At 55.8% G+C, this 20464-nt stretch overlaps 2 protein-coding genes across 2 annotated transcripts in view; one reads left to right on the plus strand and one right to left on the minus strand.

The window, feature by feature from the left end:
* The window catches only part of ACTN3 (actinin alpha 3), a 31575-nt gene extending 19284 nt beyond the window's left edge, over window positions 1–12291 (minus strand). Inside the window, exon 1 of the mRNA XM_034777168.1 lies at window positions 12160–12291. Coding sequence (XP_034633059.1) covers window positions 12160–12291 — 132 coding nt within the window. The remainder of the gene's footprint in view (window positions 1–12159) is intronic.
* Window positions 12292–14148: 1857 nt separating this feature from the next.
* On the plus strand, window positions 14149–20452 carry ZDHHC24 (zinc finger DHHC-type containing 24). The gene is made up of 4 exons (XM_034776582.1): window positions 14149–14670; window positions 15212–15489; window positions 16125–16437; window positions 19722–20452. The coding sequence occupies exons 1-3, from the start codon at window positions 14396–14398 to the stop codon at window positions 16433–16435; spliced, it is 864 nt and encodes a 287-aa protein (XP_034632473.1). The 5' UTR covers window positions 14149–14395; the 3' UTR covers window positions 16436–16437; window positions 19722–20452.
* The last annotated feature ends 12 nt before the right edge of the window (window positions 20453–20464 follow it).

Here is a 20464-nt window from a genome sequence, read left to right on the forward strand (position 1 = left end):
TGCATATTTATACCTGCCTCTGGAAATTTCCACTACATGCATCCAACGAAGTGGGTATTCACCCACGAAAGCTTATGCTCCAATACATCTGTTAGTCTTAAAGGTGCCACAGGACTCTCTGTTGCTTTTTACAGATCCAGACTAACACAGCTACCCCTCTGATACTCGATATTTAGTTGTTTGTCCCACGTCCCAACCGCTGTTTGGTATTGATATTGTCCTGATATTTGCATTCTGTTTCCCCCCCCATGTGTCCCGATATTTTGTTCCTCACTCCACAGCACCCACCTCCCCCCAGGACCATGTCCTGCTCAGCTCCCTGCATCAGCAGGATCAAGGCTCTGCTCGCTGGAGGGGACCCAGCCCAGCTGGGTTCCCAGGGCACTGTGCCAGGCCCTTGGCACAAGGAGCTGATTCTCACCAGAGTCAGGGCCCCCACGAGCCTTACCGCACAAGCCAAGCACAGGCTTGACCCCCACATCGCTGACCTCTGACCCTAACCCCACCCTGGGATGGGCAAGCCCTGCCCCTAACATCAACATCACCAAGCTCTACCCTTAAGCCCACCGCCAACCCTGGCATCACACGGTCCCCTGACCCTAACCCCGGTGAGCCCCACCCCAACACTGGTATTGGCCTGCCCTGCCCCTAACCCTGCTCCCCACCCCAGTCCTGGGGACCCCACACCTAACCTGAGGGCTGGCCAGCCCCACCCCAACGCCCCCTATTGCTGAGCCTTCACCCTCTTCTTTTAACCTACCCTCCCAAACCACATGGACCCTGCACCTGCAACACTCCCAGCTCCCCCTTAATGCACTGCTGACCCCGGGACTCCCTGAGTTCTGCTAATAACACAAACGCTGCTGGCCCCCACTGCACCCCTCCTGGCTGGCTGCAAGGAAGGGAGAGAGAGAGACTGTGTGTGAGAGAGAGAGAGAGAGACACTGTTCCCCCTGCTGGTGCGTGCGTGTCCCTGCCCACAACGCCTCCCCATATTTAGCCCCAGCCTGGGAGCCTGGTTGTCCGGGAGTGGGTGCGTGAGTCAGGCCTACAGCAATGCATCGACTCGACTCTGCAGATCTAGATGGCACACGACACCGTGCCTGGTGGGGGACAGGGTGTACCTGGGCATCCCAGAGGGGTGAGCTCATGATTGGCAGGCCGCAGCCAAAGGGCCCCGGCTGGCTGCCACCCCCACTCCTGAGAGGGGACACTGGAAATCCTGGCCCACAGGCCCCCCTCCCCTCCTCAGTGCAGAGTGTTCCTGCTCCCTTTGCCTGCCCGGCCCAGCGTGGGGTTGGGTGGACGGGACACCCCCCACCCCCACCCTGCAGACAGGATGCAGCCTCATTCCTAACATGACTAAGATAGAACATGGCAGGGGGAGGGAACAGCTGTTCTAGTCCCCCACCTCCAGCCACCCTGAACAGAACAGCTGCTGGGATTCAGCGTCTGGGATTTCCTGGGCAGGGGGATGGGCTAGATGGGACCTGGGTGGCTCTAACCATAGTCCCACTAGCCCTGCCACCCCTCCCACTGCACAGCAGAGTATCACAGAATGCATTGCTGCTCCCCCACTCCATGTGCCCCTCCCACCCCTGGGCACACTAACACTGTTGGGGTCACACCTTCCGGCTTCCCTGATCCCCTAGGGTGAGCGAGCTCCTTTGGGTTTAAATGGGAGTGGAGATTCCCAGGACTCCGGGAGCTGGGGATTGATGGGAAAGACCAAACAGCAGGAGAGCTGCAATGAAACTACAGGGGTTGGCAGCACCAGGCCTGGGGGTCTGCAGAGCCCCACTGTAAAGCACCTGGTGCACATGCAGGTGACTACATGCGTGCTCGCATACTTCTCTGTGGGGGGGGGAGTGGTGATTACAAGGTGTGGCATAAATGGGCTGGGCATTAGAGCAGGTCTATAGCCGAGGATATTTCTCTAGTGTAGGTCTGACTCCATTCGGGGGCACTGTCACTCTCTTTTTACATCCTGGCCCCAATTCTCTCCCTCAGGGGGCCGTGGGGCCCTCTCTCACACACACACCGATCTTATGCAATACAGCAGAGGCGATGATACACTGCCACACACTCACACCTTGTAGCTTTAAGTCCCTATTGGAGAGCTGTGGATGCCCCATGCTGAGGGTCTGCAAGGTTGGGTTGGAAGGAGGTTGGGTGGGTGAGGGGAGGGGGGTTAGGATGCCCCCTGACTGGCTGGATTATCTAGGGTCATCCTAATAGTCCCTTGGAATCACCCTCCACCTTGCACTCTATTCCTCGCCCATCCCCCATGAAAACTCTACTCTGCACTGATGCCGCAGAGGACGTCCTGGACCCGTGCTCCCCACCCCATCCCGGCAGCACAACACAACAGCTGAGCAAGAACTATTCCCAGGGGAAAGAAAGGGAAATCCTGAAAATTCCCAGCCAGGAAGAGCACAATGGGAAAGCCTAGCCCACACCCACCACAATCTCCTTAGGATCCCTTTGGGACCTCGCTGAAGCATAAAGAAGGTTTAAAAGATGTAAGCTCAGAGAGACTCTATGGCTGATGGGAGAACTTAAAGGTTCGTGGCAACCTAAGGAGATGGACTGAAGGGGGAAGAGTTTCTAGCCGGACTGATTCAAGATCTGTGGCACTTTGGTATCTTTACAGTTATCTGAATGCTCCTAATTGGAACTGACCAACAACATATGGGAGAAGAGCGCTCATTGTTAAAATCACTGCTAGATGACAGTAGCTTCTAGGGGCCTGTCATGTTGGTCGCTGCAGAAACCCACAGCGAGGGACAGTCCCTACCCCAGACAGCTCACAGTCTGAACAGACAACGAGTGGGAGGGGAAAGAGGCACCAAGAAAGGCCAGGACTTGCCCAAGTTCTGCAGCAGAGCTCGGAATAGGACCTAGGAGCACCCCCGGCTCTAGCCCACTAGACCTGGGGACAAAACCCTGCAGTTCTGACTCCCAGCCCAGCGTGCTACCTGCAAGCCCCTGTGCCCTGTTGCGAGCTGAGCTCCCTGCCCAGACAGACCCAGCTCTGGAGACCAGGCTGGATGATTTATAAATAGATTCTTCCTGCCTTGTTGCAACATTTTCTCCAGCTCAGCCACAGGGTTATTTTTAGGGGGCCCTAGAATTTCATAGCATCATCCGAATGCCAAGCTGCCACCTCCCGCGCCTGAGCAGGCCCCCAAGGTGTCACCAGGGACGTGCACCCCCCCTTGAGCTCTGCCAGAGGGCTCAGTGGATGACACAGAGATGTGGAGCAGGCGCCTTTTCAGCATCCAGCCCCAAGGCCTGAGCGACAATGAAATCTTAAGGGAGGCAGCATGGACTAATGGCTTATGCATTGCACCTGCCATCAGGACACCTGGCTTCCATTCCCAGCTCGGCTACTGGCCTTGAACAAGCCCTTTCCCCTCTCGGTGGCTCCATTTAATAGATTTCAAGGCCAGAAGGGACCATTAGATCATGTAGTCTGCCCTCCTGTGTATCACAGGCCAGAGAATGTCCCCCAGGCACCCCTGCATTGAGCACTGTGAGACTTGTATTTGACTAAAGCATCTTCCAGAAAGGCAGCCAGCCTGGAGTTTAGGGTGACCAGATGTCCCAATTTTATAGGGACAGTCCCGATTTTTGGATCTTTTTCTTATATAGGCTCCTATTACCCCGCCACCCGGTCCCGATTTTTCACACTTGCTGTCTGATCTCCCTGCTGGAGCTGGAGAATCCACCCTGCCCTGGGGGGTTTGTTCCACTAGGTTGTCACCGTCCCTGTAAAAAACGGGCCTTATTTCTCATTTGAGGTTGTCTGGCTTTTACTCCAAGCCTAGTACGCCCACATCTTGAATACTGCGTGCAGATGGGGTCACTCCATCTCAAAAAAGATATGTTGGAATTGGAAAAGGTTCAGAAAAGGGCAACAAAAATGATGAGGGGTATGGAACAGCTTCCGTATGAGGAGAGATTAATAAGATTGGGACTTTTCAGCTCGGAAAAGAGACGACTAAGAGGGGATAGGATAGAGGTCTACAAAATCATGACTGGTGTGGAGAAAGTGAATAAGGAAGTGTTATTTACTCCTTCTCATAACACAAGAACTAGGGTCACAAAATGAAATTAATAGGCAGCAGGTTTAAAACAAAGGAAAGGACATATTTCTTCACACAATGCACAGGCAACCTGTGGAACTCTGCCAGAGGATGTTGTGAAGGCCAAGACTATAATAGGGTTCAAAAAATAAGTTCATGAAGGATAGGTCCAACAATGGCTATTAGCCAGGATGGACAGGGATGGTATCCCTAGCATCTGTTTCCAGAAGCTGGGAATGGGCAGCAGGGGATGGATCACTTGATGAGTACCTGTTCTGTTCATTCCCTCTGAAGCACCTAGCACTGGCCACGGTCGGCAGAGAGGCTACTGGGCTAGAAGGACCATTGGTCTGACCCAGTATGGCCAGTCTTATGTTCTTATGGTTCTTGTTCTGCCTGTTTCTGCTAGATTAAAGAGCCCTCTAGTACCCAGGGCTTTCTCCCCGCGAAGGTCCTTGTACACCATGATCAATCTAAATCTTCTTTTGGAGACGCTAAACAGATGGAGCTCTTTCCCGTTCTCATAATCAGGCATTTTCTCCAGCCCTTGAATCGTTTGTTGTGGCTCTTTTCGGCACCCTCTCCACTTTCTCAACATCCAGTCTAAAGTGTGGATCCCAGCGCTATACGCAGTCCCAGTACCAGCCCATCAGTGCCATGTCCTGAGGGAAAATCACCACCCAGCTACTCCCGTTTATTCATCCATGGGCCACATTCGCTCTTTTTGGGCAGTCACACTGGGAGCTCATGCTGAGTTGCTGGTCCACTCTGACTCGCTAGGTCTTTTTCAGTCACTGCTTCCCAGGACACTGTCCCTCATTCTGCAGGGGCTGACCTGCCCTCCTTGCCCCCAGGAGTATAACTTTGCATTTGGCTGTATTAAAACACGGGGTTTGAATGGGCCCACTCTACCAAGTGATCAAGGAATGGCCCGACCTGATCACACCATCATCTTTGTGTCATGTGCACACTTCACCAGCAGTAACTTAATATTTACTTCCTGGTCACTGATTAAAATGTTAATCAGCACCTGGCCTGGAACCGATCCCTGCAGGACCCCACTAGACACAGAGCCCTGCCTCTCTGGCTGGAGCTAAATGACTCTCCATTCACAGAGGCCAGCAGCAGACTCATAAGCCCCTGTACAAGGCCCAGCCCTACCAGGGGACTGTGCCAGGTGGGTTTCCTAGACACGAGCTCTCAGTGTAAGGGCTAATGTGATCCCAGGATGTGCAGACCGTGAGTGGGCAGTGCAGGGAGGGGATGGGGCCTCTGTACACAATGTGGCAGAGCCCACAGCCCCACTGTGAAAGCCTGGGGAGGGGCAGAGAGGAGCCACAGGAACAGCCCACAGGCTGGGATCCTGCCACCTGGCCAGACACTAAAGCAGCCCTGCAATTCAGAGCGGGCTGCATCCCAAGCTAGAGCCGTGAACATGGGGACATTTCAGACCTGAGGAGGCTCATGAATCTCACAGACAAAAGCTGAGCAGAGCCAGGAGCCAACGCTGGCCAAACCCACCCTGGGAAGAAGGGGAAATGTTTAGCAGGGATTTCCTAGTGGGGCAGCTCCCCCTGGAATGGGCGCTGAACAAATCCTAACTGGGATCAGCCTCTGGCGTACTAGGCGCTGCACAGACAAGAGACACAGCCTGCCTCCAAGAGCTCAGACAAATGGGGGGAGGGCAAACAGCAGCATCCAGAGGGGAGTAACAGCAGCATCAAGAGTAACTTGCCCAAGGTCAAAGGCAAAGGTGGGAATAGAACCCAGGAGTCCTGAGTCCCAGTCCCACCTCCTTCTCAACCACTAGATCCCATGCCCCTCCCAGAGCTAGGGATAGAACCCAGAAGTCCTGGCTCAGAGCCCCTGTGCTCTAACCCCTAGATACCATTCCCCTCCCAGAGGTGGGATTAGAAGCCATGCACCCTGGCTCACACTCCAGCGTCCTAGCCGGGGCTATATCAGCATAGTGAGGTAAGTCGGAGATGTGAACAAAACACCCTGACTGCTGTAGCTCCCAGAGCAGACACAGCTGTGCAGACGAAGGGCATGTGTAGACATAACCCTGCCTTTAGGGAGGGGTTCCTACTCCTTTTGTCGGTGTAAGTTGTGTCTACACTACGGGGCCATGCCGGAAAAGTCCCAACAGCCACTGGTCTATGCTGCCTGACAGGAGGCTGGCCTGGTGTGTCTCTGGGGAAGCTGCTTTTGCTCCCAGCCCCTACCCCACCACTCCCCCAGCCACGCGCCAGCACTCTGGCTCCCTGCTCACCCAGCAGGCATCTACCTGGGCAGCGGAAGCTGCGGCACAGCTGGATTTCCACTGGCACTGGGAAGCTCTGTCCTGTGCCTGGCAGCGGGCTGGGATCCCCTGGGGCTAATCCTTTGTTATGGCAGGAGTATTTGTGGCTCATTCCCCGCTATTTACAAGGGCTTAAGGGATTTGGCTCCAGCTAACACAATAGTCTGAGGGGCCGCCCTCCCTGTGGGTGCTGGTAAATACGCTGGGAGCTGACGCAGCATGGGGGGAGGGGGGAGCTTCCCCACTCCCAGCTTGGCCTGTGCTCATCCACCCACATCTACACACACTGCACCAGAATCTATTCATCTGGCCATCCAGCACCCGCCTCCAGCCATCCAGCCTTCCCTGGGCACCCCTCTCTCCAGCCAGCCTTTCTTCCCTTCTCCCCATTCCAGTCATCTCTCTGTCCATCCATCCCCACACATCCCTTCCCCCCATCTTCCCTTCCATTGCGGGGGTCAGGGAGAGCTTTGTTCTCCCGGCATGTCTCCAGTTCCCCACCCTGCCCATCTCTTGGCCAAGGCTGCTCCCTCTGAGATTCACCCAGGCTCTCTGCCCTCTCCAGCTTTCACCCCCCTCCACTAGTCTCGTTCCCCTGATGCTCAGCCACACAGACCTCCCCCCGTCCTGCCGGTTGCTCAAGAAAGTGTATGGCTGCATCTCGGCCTCCTCCAGTTGTGGACCTCCAAGCAGCGAGCACTTGAGCATCCTCAGGGCAGATCCCTCTCTGCTCCTTCCCCAATTCTGGCTGTACCCCACAACTCAGAGATACCCCTTCCATCTCCCAACTGAGACCTTGCATCCAGTCCTGGGGCTGCGCTGTGAAAGACCAGGGAGGAGGGTGCACAGAACCACCTGCCTGCTGGGAACCTGCCTGCTGGCCAGAGACTGAAGCAGCTCCCATGATTCAGCATGATGGGGGATGGGGGGATGTGGATGGACCTTGATCCAGGGCTAGAGGCACCAACATGGGAGATTTCTGATCCATGGGGACTCGAGAATCTCACAGACAAAGGCCTAGCAGGGCCAGTGGCTGGGAGCAGATGCTGGACAAATCCACTCTGGAACGAAGGCAGATGTTTAGCAGGGAGGGGGATTCCCCACTGGGTAGCTTCCCCTTGGATGGGGGGAGGAGATTCCCCAGTCCTTGGGGGCTTTAAATCCAGGCCAGAAGGCTCTAGGCGATGGTCCTGCCACCAGATCTGGGCTGGGGCAGGAATCGGCTCAAGGGAAGGTGCTGCAGGGGGTCAGACTGTGTGAGTCTAAGGGCCCTTAGCATAGACAGGAGCTCCTGTGCCGGAACAGCAGCACATTCCCAGCCCTGCTGCAGTGTGGTCCCTCCACACATGCCCCAGCCCCTCATGCAGCCATTTCCACAGCTTACATTGGCCTTGTGCAGGGCAGAGGGAGCACATGAGAACAGGGCATTCTGGGTAGAGTTGGCCTGTGGGCTGGCTGTGTGGGGCTCTGCAGAACATTCGGGGTAGAGCAGGCCTGCGAGCTGGCGGTGGCGCACCTCCGACAGGAATACCAGGAAACCCTTCTCCCAGAAGGACTGCAAGGTGCTCTGCAAACACCTGTCTGTAGATAGCACTAGTCCCATCCTACAGACAGGGAAATCGAGGCAGAGAGACCGGTGCAATGTCACACAGCAAATGTGGAAAGAGAACCCAGTAGTCCTGAATTCCAGCCCCCCATCCCCACTCTAACCATTAGATCCCACATCCCCTCCCAGATCTGAGAACAGAGCCCAGGAGTCCTGGCTCCCAAGCCAGTGCCCTAATCACTGGACCCCACTCCCCTCAGCCCCTGGCACTCACCCTCCCCCCTGTCCCACAAGCACACACACACACAATCCTCTTGAAGCCACTTGCTCTGCCCATGGGAGCAAGTGTGCCCCCCCCACCCCCGTCTCTGTAGTTGATTCACGGTCTCTTCCAGACCTCTTTAAATAGCCTCTCCCACAGGAGCCCAACAGCAAGGCCCACCCAGGCTGTGGGGCTGCTGTAGCCCCCACCCCACCCTGCCCCCTTCTCCTAGGCCATAGCCTAATTAAGAGGTGTCCTCTTCCAAAATACCCACATGAGCTCACCCCACCCGGGAAGCAGCGGGGGGCGGACAGAGGGTGGGGGGGGCAGTTTATTATAGAAACCACCTTACAAGGACAGGGCGTCTGGAATAGCAGCAGCCACCTGATCCCCCTTCCCAATCCCCCAAAACACTCGCATCAGCAGGAACAGCTTCCCAAGCACACAAAACTATCCCTGCTCCACTAACAAGGGGGTGAGGGACTCAAAACAGACAATCCCCTGCTCTGATCAAACGCCTATTCTTTGTACTGGGGTAGTGCTGAGGATCCCCCGTTGTGCTAAGCACGGTACAAACACAGAACAGAATGACAGTCCCTGCCCCAAACAGCATACAACTTAATCAGACTCTCTGGGGAAAAAATCAAGACATGCAGATTCCTCCAACAGGCGGCTTGGGGGATGGGGATCCCTGAGGGAGTGTTAGGTTCTCAGATGGAACAATCGGGCAGGTCACCTGTCTGTGTCATGTTGGCACCCTCCCAAGCACTGGCACACTGGGGTGTGCACACACACAAACACAGCACTGACACATCAGAGTACACACACACAGACACCCAGAGCACTGATCTGCATAACACTGGTACACCAGGGTACACACACACACACACGCACATGCATACCCAAAGCACTGACACACTGGGTTCCACACACACATACGCACACACACCACTTGTGCACTGGGCCCTTCCCTGACAACTTAACACAAGAGTCTAACAAAGAGCCGGTGCAAACTCGCACAGGCGTGGCCCACTAGGGTCAGCTCAGGGCCCACCTACCCTAGTATCCTGTCACCCCAATACCCAGCACTAGCTGCTCAGAGGAAGGGGCAAGAGCCCTGCAGTGGTAGGATAACCTGCCCCCAGAGAAAACACCTTCTTGACCCCAATTGCTAGAGTTCAGGGTGTAGCAGTGAGTTCCACAGGCTGACAGGACCGTGTGTCAATGAGACAACAGGTGAGCAGGGACAGGCAAACATCTGTATGGGGAGGGTGGGGAGCGGTGGCCCAAGCGCTCTAGTGTGAGCGAGTGGTACTTGTGGGACTCAGGGCAGCATTGTGCAGGCTGGATAAGGGCTGGCAATACCCAGCCTGCAGCTTGACCTAGACAGCAGCACCATTCGGTGGGGACTTGTGCCAACAGAAAGGGCTAAATTCTGATCTCCAGAGTCACCCCCTGACTGCAACGAGACCAAGGCCGGATTCTGATCTCAGCTTCCCCAGGCCCAATCCAGAGTCAACCAGAGATCCCCAGAATTGCCCTGGTGTAGGGAGGATCAGGTCCTGCCCTGACCCTACATCCTGACTTTTACATTGGAGGCAACTACTTCAAGGAGGGTGGCATTATCTGTGATGTGCCCCTAGCCGGACAGTGCTCCTTGCCAGGAGGAGCAGCCTGGCTGTCCCCTGGACACAGAGGCTCTAATAGCCTTTCCTCACCTGATGTAGCTGTGCCACCTCCCTGGATATAGGGTGCCAGGTTAGAGCCTGGTGTTATTGCCCCACGGGGCACAGGCGGAGAGGATCCCGGGGGGCTGGGGATCAAGATTAGGGCTGGTAGGAGGAAGGAACATCCCACCTTGTGCCATCCCCACCTGCTCAAAGCTCCCTGCAGCAGTGGCAGACCAGGGGAGAAAGACTCCAATGGTTTGGGCAGAACCAAAGGAAGGGGACACGTGGCACCCGCGCCCGACGGAGAACAGCAATGTGCACGCCTGCCATATTGCAGCCCCCTGGGCACGCCTCAGCCGAGAGTTCTGTGGTGCTGGGACCAGGGGCTTCGGGTTAGCAGTTTGGGTTGTGCTCTGGCTCTAGGGGTTCCTGGGCCCGATCCACCTGGGCATAAGAACATGGACTTGACAGAGGTTCCTGGGGCAAGGGGCACAGAATTCGCTGGGCCTGCTCCTGCTCCCACTCACGCCAGTGGTACTGCATCAATTGCAAGGGAGACAGCCTGGATGTGTTGCGGGCTGAGATCAGGATCAGGCCCACTGCTCTCTGGGGGTGTCTCACTTTGAGAGTGTGTGTGTGAGAGAGAGAGAATGGGGGGAGCTGTTGTGTATCTGTGTGTGTGTGTGAGTTTGTTGTGGGTCACTGTATGTGGGAGGGTAGTTGTGTGTAGGAGTGGGATTGTTGTAGGTTAGTATATGTAGGGGGTTGTATGTGTGTGAGAGTGGGGTTGTTATGGATCAGTGTATGCAGGGGAGTTGTGTGTGTATGATAATGGAGTTGTGGGTCAGTGTACAGGGGGGTTGTTGTGGGTCAGTGTATGTAGGGGGGTTGTGGTGTGGGGGTGAGAGTGGGGTTGTGGGTCAGTGTGTGCAGGGGGGTTGTTGTGGGTCAGTATGCAGGGGGGTTGTGTATGGGAGTGGGGTTTTGTGGATGGTCAGTGTTTGCAGGGAGGTTGTGTGTGTGTGAGAGTGGGGTTGTTGTGGGTGAGTGTATGCAGGGGGGTTGTTGTGTGTGGGAATGGGGTTGTTGTGTGTCAGTGTTTGCAGGGAGGTTGTGTGTGGGAGTGGGGTTTTTGTGGGTGGTCAGTGTTTGCAGGGGGGTTGTTGTGGGTCAGTGTTTGCAGAGGGTTGTTGTGGGTGTATGAGTGGGGTTGTTGTGGGTCAGTGTATGCAGGGGTGTTGTTGCGTGTGTGTGAGTGGGGTTGTTGTGGGTCAGTGTTTGCAGGGGTTGTTGCAAGGGAGAGTTTGGGTGTGTGGTGTGTGTGCGTGAACCAATCGCCCGAGGTTCTCACAGCCACTGCACACACAACATCTCGGCCCAAGCGGGCAAGCATGCCACATACACCTGGAGGAGCCTGGTGCACAGCCTGCCCCGAGCCCAGATTGCCCAGATCGCAGCGAGGCAGGTGGATATATTTAGCCCAGCAGGGCTCTTGCATCCCCATCATTCCTGACATAGTTTGGATGCCACAGACTCTGTTCCAGGACACACACAGCCGCCTCCTCGAACTCCCCACTGCTGGCGTCACCCATCTGGGGCTGGGGGCTGGGAAGGAGCATCAAGCCGTATCAGTTACCCTTGCACAGCAGCTGCCTGCTCCAAAGATCACCTCCCCACACCCGCCACTTTGGGGCTTGGCTCCTGACAATCCTACATGGCATGGAGCCCGGCTCTCCAACCTTGTGCACTGCTTGGAGACTGCCCTTGCAGAGATGGGGGCTTCTGCCTGCCCCTGTAACCCGGGACACCTGGGGCTGCCCATTGCAGAGATGGAGCCCTGTGCCCGGCCCCTGTAACTCCAAGCACCTGGCACCGCTCGGAGGCTGCCCTCACAGAGATGAGATCTGGCCTGCACCCACCCGTGTAGCACCAGTCAGTGGCTGCCCCCCGAAAGCCCCAAATCTTTACAGTAATGGCATCCCGTACCTGTCCATCCAGTGCCTAACTTGGCCTCTCTCCTGCTCAGGATCCCCCCCTCCCCTGAGTCCCACCTGACTCTCTCGCTTGCAGAGATGGGGCCCTGGGCCAGCTTCTCACCATAGTGCCTGGCACCTCTCTGAGGTTCCCATCCTGCTGAGTTTCCCCCATGGGCCCTGACTCTCCCCATCAGGCAGACACAGCACCTTGCCCAGTTCTCCAAACCTGGGTACCAAGGGGAACCCCCCCACAGCAGCTCTCGCAGGCTCCCACCCTGCTTCCCCTGCCCATAACTGTCCCCCATAGCCACCCACCTTCCTCTGCTGCTTCTCCCAGGCGGGGTCCAGCAACAGGTCCCGGTCCCAGTCCTCCTCCTGCTGCATGTACTCTTCGGTCATCATGTACGAGTGGTTGTACTGGATATGGCTCTCTACTTGCGTGGTCATTGTGGCTTGTCCTCTTGTCCCTCTCTGCACGTCTGACTGTCCCCTCTTCCCCCTTAGCCTCCGGTTGTCCCTCTCACAGGCCCTCCTCGCTGCTCTGTACTGCCCCTTGCCCAAGGCACCAGCTCCCTTCTCCTGGAGGTCAGATCCCCCTGCCCCTGGTGGCTGGCAGCTTTGCCCTGTCCCGAGCTCCTGGTCAAAAAATACCCACGTGACTGGTCCCCATTAAGTATTATCAGCCTGGGGAAGGGGGATCAGGTTCCACCTTTAAAAGGCCAGGGGGAGGATATAGAGGGGCTGTCCTCACCAACCAGGGAGGGTGAGGACAGCTGCTGGCAGGCCACAGACCCGACCCTCCCTCCTTGCAGGCTCTTAAAGGGACCTTGTACCTGGAGGGGAGGGAGGGTGGCTTGCTGGTGGTCTGGGGACAGGAAATGCACAATAAGCCCCAGCGGGAGCTGGGGGCGGCCAGTTCCCAATGAGGAGCAGAGGTGTCAGACCTGGAAAAGGCCATTAAGTCATCGGGAGGAACCCAGGGCCAAGGAATGAGCTTGGATGGCGTCAGCTGCAAAAATCAAAGGGAGGCAGCTTGGCCAGTGATAGAGCCAGGATTCCCGGGTTGCACTCCCAGCTCTGCCAGTGCCCTGTTGTGTGACCTTGACCAAGTTCCATCCCTGCTCAGTGCCTCAGTTTCCCAGCTCTAAAATCAAGGGACTGACACTCCCCCCGCCCTCCGCACCCCACACAAAGCTCTTGGAGATACTTGCAAGAAGCACAAGTCTAACTACCATTCTGCAAGTCCCCTGCAGGGAAGAACATGTCACTGACCAGTGCCATGCCTGGGGGGAGACCTGGGAGGGCAATACCATATCCACCAGCCAGCACCTGGCAGCGAAGCTGTGACCTGGTACCCCACCCCCATCCCAGCAACACATAAACACCCCAGGCACCTGCAGGGGGGCTCAGGTGGGAAGAATGCGCCGGGAAGGGAAAGCTGTAGGGACTAGGGGAGCTGACTTAGAGAACACTGATTCCCCCCAATTCAGCAGCACTGCAGGTCTCAAGTGCCCTCTCCCTGTGCTGTAGCTCTGGTTACACCAGGGCTATTATTAGCAGCACAGGCTGGGCTGGGAGTTCCTAGAAGTAGCTAGCGATTGTGGGCCGGAGAGGAAATCTCAAAGGAGGACCCAAATTTCCAGGTACCTGAACCCTCACCTTTTGCAGACCGGGCCCATTTGCCTCCCCAAAAATGGCAGTTCCCCCTCCACCCCAAACACTAATCGCTTGGCTCTGGGATTTCAAGGCACTGTCCAGCACTGTCACTGCCTGGCAGCATGTGTCCAACCACAGGGTGTGGCATCCCACAGGACAGCATGTGGAATGGTGGGTGCCTCTGGCCTGCACTTGGCAGGGGAGGGTCTGTACCAAACAAGCAACCCAAAGGAGATACCATGGAATGAACCTCCAGGGCAGGGACTGGACTGCACCGAGGTGTGGCAGCGGGACAGAGCATGGGCCCGGGAACAAGGGGGTAGGGTGGCCACCTTGAAAAAGGGCAAAGCTCTGCTAATTTCATCTGAGACCTATGGGCATTGTGGGCCCTCAGGCACGGTGACCCCGTTCCCCTCACTGGGCACCATGATTCCCCCGGGCACCATGTCTCCCCCAGGCACGGTGACTCCGCTCCCCTCGCTGGGCACCATGACTCCCCCGGGCACCATGTCTCCCCCGGGCACGGTGACTCCGCTCCCCTCGCTGGGCACCATGTCTCCCCCCTGAGCATCGTGATTGGTCGATCGCGGTTTCTGTCAGAGGAAAGGTTGGGCAAAGGGGCCCTCCCAGCCCCTGATTGGCCGGGCGCGCTGCCGCACCCGAGCTGGAGGCGGAAGCGGAGGCCGAGGAGAGTGAAAGAGAGGCCTCCCTAGAGCCCCGACCCGGGACAGAGACACCCCCCCCCCGGGTGCAGAGATCTTGGGGTGGGCACCAGGCCCAGGAGAGACGCCCCCTCCCCTTAGGCCAGGGTGGCAGTGAGCACCCCCGCCCCACCCGGCGGGAGAGGCTGATCTGTGCCCCTGGGAGCGCTCGCGTGGGGCGCCCCCTGGCAGCCATGCAGGCGGGCTGGGGCGGGCGGTGGCAGCGCCTGGATGCCGCGCTGTGCCTGCCCCTGTGTGTGACCGTGGCCCTGATGGGGGCCTTGTGCATAGAGGTGCTCTGCCTGCTTCTCTGGGCTGCGGAGCCCACCCAGCTGCCCCTGGCCCTGCACCTGCCCCTCCTGCTCTTCCTCCTGGCCAACGTGCTGGGCAACATGGGCCTCTTCGTCACCACCAGCCCAAGCATCAAAGGTGTCATGCTGTCCGAAAGCGCCGTGGGACAGGGCTGGGAGTGAGTATGGCTGGGCTAGAGGGAGGCAGAGGGCTCTCCCACAGCCCAGAGACACCTTCATCTCAGGGCCAGGTAAGGGATCCCTATGTAAACAGCCCTGGTACCCCACTCCAGAGGTGGCTGCATCTCTGTGCCAGGTGAGAGATGGGATCCCTGTATAAACAGCCCCACTCCCCTCTACCCCCATGGCGGCTTCATCTTTGTGCAGGGCGAGGGATGGGATCCCTGTGTAAACAGTACCTGCGCCCCACCTGAGGCAGCTGCAGCTCAGCACCGGGCAAACTTTAGGTTGGTGCTAGAGCACTGTCAGATGCTGCCATTCACTGAGTTCTACAAGATGGGGCATGGCAGTGGCCTGGGATTGGGATGGGGACAGTTGCCCATTGTCCTTTGCTGGGGACTCCCTGCCCAGGACTGCCCTGCTTTTGGGGCTGCCACTCTATTTCCGGCCCTAGGGAAAGCACAATATGATGTGCTATTGGAATGCTGGGTGGCGGGGGAGACAGAGAAACGCTGCATCACCCCCCTGATTCCCTTCTAGGTACTGCTACACCTGCCAGTCCCATGTCCCCCCCCGCTGTCTCCACTGCTACACCTGCAATGTGTGCATGCTGCGCCGGGACCACCACTGTGTGCTGCTGGGCCAGTGTGTGGGCTACCATAACTACCGTTACTTCCTGTGCCTCCTGCTGCACGGCTGGGTGGCCCTGCTCTACGCCAGCCTGCTCAACGCTGACGTCTTCATGGGCCTCCTGCACGAGGGAGTCACCCTGCACAGCATCGTCCTCCTCCTTATGCCGTGGCTCATGCTGCTGACGGGTACAGCCATGGCAGGACCTGCCGGGAGGGGTCCATCCACATGTGGGGACTGAGCACCACTGGTTTCCCTGGGACCAAGCTGTTCTCAACTGATTTTATTTAAAAAAAAAAAACCTAGGAAATACCTAGATAAAAAAAACTTTGTGAGTTGCAGCCGAGCCTCAGGAACATCAGATCAAAATTTGGTGATTTGGGGCATCAGCCAGAAGCTCCATAAAGGGCCCTGATTTTATAAATTGCTGATCCTCTACCCTCTGAAAAATAGACCCTTTTAGGACATCTCCTTGGAAACTGAGAAACCCCTAAATCACATGTTGCTTTTGCAGATTGTGGCTTGAGTGTGCACCTCGGGGGCTCTTCCAGCATAGGCAGCTCCTTAGAAACCCCACAACCCATTCCCCTGTCACCTGAGCCACCAAGCCCTCCCTCAGTTCCTACTCCAGAGGCCACTATGATATCCCAGTATAAACAGTCCCTGTACCCTACCCCAGAGGCAGGCGCATGTTAGTGGATCAGGGAGCAGAGCAGGGTTAATGGGAACATGCCAATACCTGGTTGTGACTGGGGGATGCTAGGTGCACCCTTGGGGAATGCCTGGCTCCTAGCACTGACTGCACCCCCTTGTGTTTCCCCAGGCCAGGTGAACACCTCGACTTTCATCTATGCTTTCATGGCTGACACCTGCGTGGTCAGTTTCCTCTTCTGCTCCAGCTTCCTGTTCTTACACGTGCTGCTAAGCCTGCGTGGCCAGACGACCAGGGAGTGGTTTGGGAAGAGCCGCTGCTATGACCTGGGCTGGCGTCGCAACCTGCAGGAGGCATTGGGGGACAGGTGGCACCTCGTCTGGCTGTGCCCGCTCCTGGCCTCCCCCCTTCCTGGGAATGGCCTGGCCTTCGAGAGCAGAGCTCTCCGCACTGAGCCCTCCACCAAGGCAGTCATTTTCTGAAGGTGGGTTCAGGAGCCACTCCCAATGCTGAGGGGGTAGGATGTGCCACGGTCCCAGCCACTTTGCCAACACCAGCTGACTGGCATAATGGGTAGGGCACTGGGGTGCAGGACTTCTGGTTTCTGTTCCCAGCTCTGCTGCTGACCTTGTACAAGAAGAGAGTCTCTAAATACAGCAGAGGCGACATCTACGCTACAGGGGGGAGTCGATTTAAGATACGCAAATTCAGCTACATGAATAGCGTAGCTGAATTCGACGTATCGCAGCCGACTTACCCCTCTGTGAGAACGGCGGCAAAATCGACCTCTGCAGCTTCCTGTCGACGGCGCTTACTCCCACCTCTGCTGGTGGAGTAAGAGCGTCGATTCGAGGATCGATTGTCGCGTCCCAACGGGTCGCGATAAATCGATCCCCGAAAGGTCGATTTCTACCCGCCGATTCAGGCGGGTAGTGTAGACCCAGCCTAAGACTAAGGAAAGTGTAGGTCGTTACTCAATGGGGAAGGAGAGCATATAATGGAGGAGAGAGAGAGAAGGTTGAAGTGTTTAATGCCTTTTTTGCTTCAGTCTTCACTAAAAAGGTTAATTGGGAGCAGATGCTTAACAATTACTATTAGCATGGGGGAAGGATCTCAGACCAGATTAGGGAAAGAACAGATTAAAGGAGATGGGGGGGCGGGAACAATCTTCATATATGTTAAGGGTTGTTGTAAAGAGGCCAATGTTCTCCATGTCCACCGAAGGTAGGACAGACAGTCATGGGCTTAATCTGCAGCAAGAGAGATTTAGGTTATAGTAGGAAAAACTTCCTAACTATAATGGTAGTTAAGCTCTAGAACAGGCTTTCAGGGGAGGTTGTGGAATCCCCATCAGTGGAGGTTTTTAAGGACATGTTGGACAAACACCTGTCAGGGATGGTCTAGGTTTTACTTGGTTCTGCTTCAGTGCAGGGAGGTGGACTTGATGGCCTCTTGAGGTCCCTTCCAGCCCTGCAGTTCCATGATTTTATAGTATTTAGATAAGTTAGATGTATTCACGTTGGCAGGGCCTGATGAAAATTGCCCGATGGTACTTAAGGAACTAGCCAAAGCAATCTCAGAACCATTATGGTGAGGTCCCAGGGGACTGGAAAAGGGTAACATAGTATCTGTCTTTAAAAACGGGGGGGGGAGGGGGGGGGAGAGTAGGACCTGAGAATGTATAGATCAGTCTGCCTAACTACAATACAGGAAAGATACTGGAACAAATGGTTAAACAACCAGTTTGTAAGCACCTAGAAGAAAGTAGGGTTATAAGAAATAGCCGCACGGGTTTGTCAAGAACCAATCATACCAAACCAATCTAATTTCCTTCTTTGACAGGGTTACTGGCCTAGTGGATAAAGGGGAAGCAGTGGACATGATTTCTGGACTTTAGTAAAGCTTTTGACACAGTCCCACAGGACAGTCTCTTAAGTAAACTAGGGAAATGTCGGCTAGATGAAATTGCTATAAAAGGCTGCACAACTGGTTGAAAGACCATCCTCAAAGAGTAGTTCTCAATGGTTCGCTGTCAAACTGGGAGGATGTATTCAGTGGGGTCCTGCAGGGGTCTGTCCTGGATCTGGGACTATTCAGTAATTTCACTAATGCCTTGGATGATGGAGTGAAGAATATGCTTATAACATTTGCAGATGATGCCCAGTTGGGAGGGGCTGCCAGCTCTTTGGTGCATGGAATTAGAATGAAAAATGATGGTGATAAACTGGAGAACTGATCTGAAATCAGCAAGGTGAAAGTCAATACAGACAAGTGCAAAGTACTCCATTTAGGAAAGAAAAATGAAATGCACAACTATCAAATGGGGACGTATTGGGTAGGCAGTCGGGTTGCAGAAAAGGATCTGGGGGGGTAGTGGATCACAAATTGAACATGAGCCAAGAGCATGATGCTGTTGTGAAAAGGGCAAATGTCATGCTGGGCTCTGTCAGCAGGAGGGGGCGGATGGAAGACACAGGAGGTAATTGCTGTGCTCTGCTCAGCACTGTTGAGGCCTCAGCTGGAGTGCTGGGTCCCGTTTTGTGTCCCACGCTTTAGGAAAGCTCTGAACAAACAGGAGAGTCCATAGGAGAGCAAGGATTTGTGAGGAATGGTTGAAAGAATTGGGCATGTTTAGGCGAGAGAACTGAAGGCTGAAGGGGGACATAAGTCTTCAAATATGTAAAAGGTTGTACTAAAGAGGATGGTGAGCAATTGTTCTCCATGCCCACCTAGGGTAGAACAAAAAATAAATGGCTTAATTCACAGCAAGGGAGATTTAGGTGGCTATCAGGAAAAACTTTGTAACTCTCAGGTGGTTAAGCACTGGAACAGATCACCCAGGGAGGATGTGGAATCTCCGTCACTGGAGGTTTCAAGAACAAGTTAGACACACACCTGTCAGGGATGGGCTAGATCTATGTAACGCTGCCATAGCATGGGGCTATGGATTAGATGGCCTCCTGAGGTCCTTTCCAGTCCTACAATTCTATCATTCTACATCCTTTCCCTGCTCCGTGCCTCAGTTTCCCCATCTGTAAATGGGAATGATCCCTCACTAGATGAATTCACTAATGAGGTAAGGGTCAGCAGCTGGTGGGCTGAGGGACAGACCGGCACTCAGACAGAGAGAGAGCCTAGCTCGAGACACTGCTGTTCTATTGGTATTACAGTAGCACCTAAAAGCCTTGCCCCCCACAAGATCAGGTGCAGCACAGACACAGTGGGAGACAGGCCCTGCCCCAAGAGCTCTCAGTCTGAACAGACAAAGGACGGAAAGGAAACAGGCACCAAGAGAGCGAAGGGACTCCCCCAAAGTCACTGGAGAGTCAGCGGCAGAGCCAGGGACAGAACAGAACCCAGGAGTCCTGGCTCCCATACCTCCCTCCTCCCCTGCCGCTCTAACCACTAGACCCCTCTCCCCTCCCAGAGCTGGGGATGGAACCTAGGAGTCCTGTTTCTGAGCCCCCACACTGTAACCCACTGGCCTATCACCCTGCTTCATAATCAGTTCATCCCAAGCTTAGGCTGCTCTGCTCCAGTTATTGCTGGTTGTGGAGCTGGCAACCTCAGGCCTGTGGGAGGGGGAGTGAATTTATGCTGGCCAGTCTGTGGCTGAGATCCAGGGATCATCCCCCACCCTCTCTCGTCCCTGTCAGGCATTGAGAGGGGCCAAAGATGGGGGACACAAAACTGCTCTGGGTTTGTCCCATGGGAGGCCTGGCCCATGATGGCCCAGGTCAGCTCTGATCCCTCCCTCTCTGATTGCAGGTCTCCTTCTGGATGGCGCTACAGTACTGCAGTGGGGCTGGCACTGGCTTTGCCTCTCCGCGGAGGGGGAGCGCTGCCGAGGGGCAAGTGTCAAGCTGTGTCCACTGCTCTGCCCCATGGGTTACTGGCACCTGACCTGGGTCCTGACACTGCCCGGTGGGTGATTGAGCCAATCTGCACTGGACTCTGCAGTTGTTGGGACTGTTGCGCCAGGCACTGGACAGACTCCAACCGAGATTGGGGGGCCCTGTTGCACTGGGCATAGTGCAGCCCGTGAGCAAGATCAGAGACCCCTGTTGGTCCAGGTGCAGCTCAAATACAGAATGAGAAACAGTCCCTGCCCTGAAGACCTCACAGTCGTAACAGACCCAAGGTGGGAGGGTAAACAGGCACCCAGAGGAAAAGGGACTGCCCAGCTCAGGGAATAGAGCCCAGGAGTCCTGGCTCCCAGTCCAGTGCCCTCCTGACTGCACTAACCTTTTGTGGTTCCCAGTTCTGCTCCATTTAAAGCACTAGCAGCACAAGACCACCCTTCTGCGAGCCCAGGGCTAAAACTGCTTGTCTTCTGTGTTTGCACAGCTCTCCCATGGCTGGCCCGGCCCAGCAGGACAGCCCACCCCCCCAGAGGCTGGAGTCATTGCCTTACCCAGCCACTCTCCCGGGGGGGCCCTTTCCTCTGGCACCATCCCCACTGCTTGCCAATAAAGGCTCCAAGCCCCAGGTGCATGGTGCCTGAAGATTGA

Source organism: Trachemys scripta, chromosome 7 (genome assembly GCF_013100865.1).
Source record: "Trachemys scripta elegans isolate TJP31775 chromosome 7, CAS_Tse_1.0, whole genome shotgun sequence".
NCBI lineage: Eukaryota > Metazoa > Chordata > Testudines > Emydidae > Trachemys > Trachemys scripta.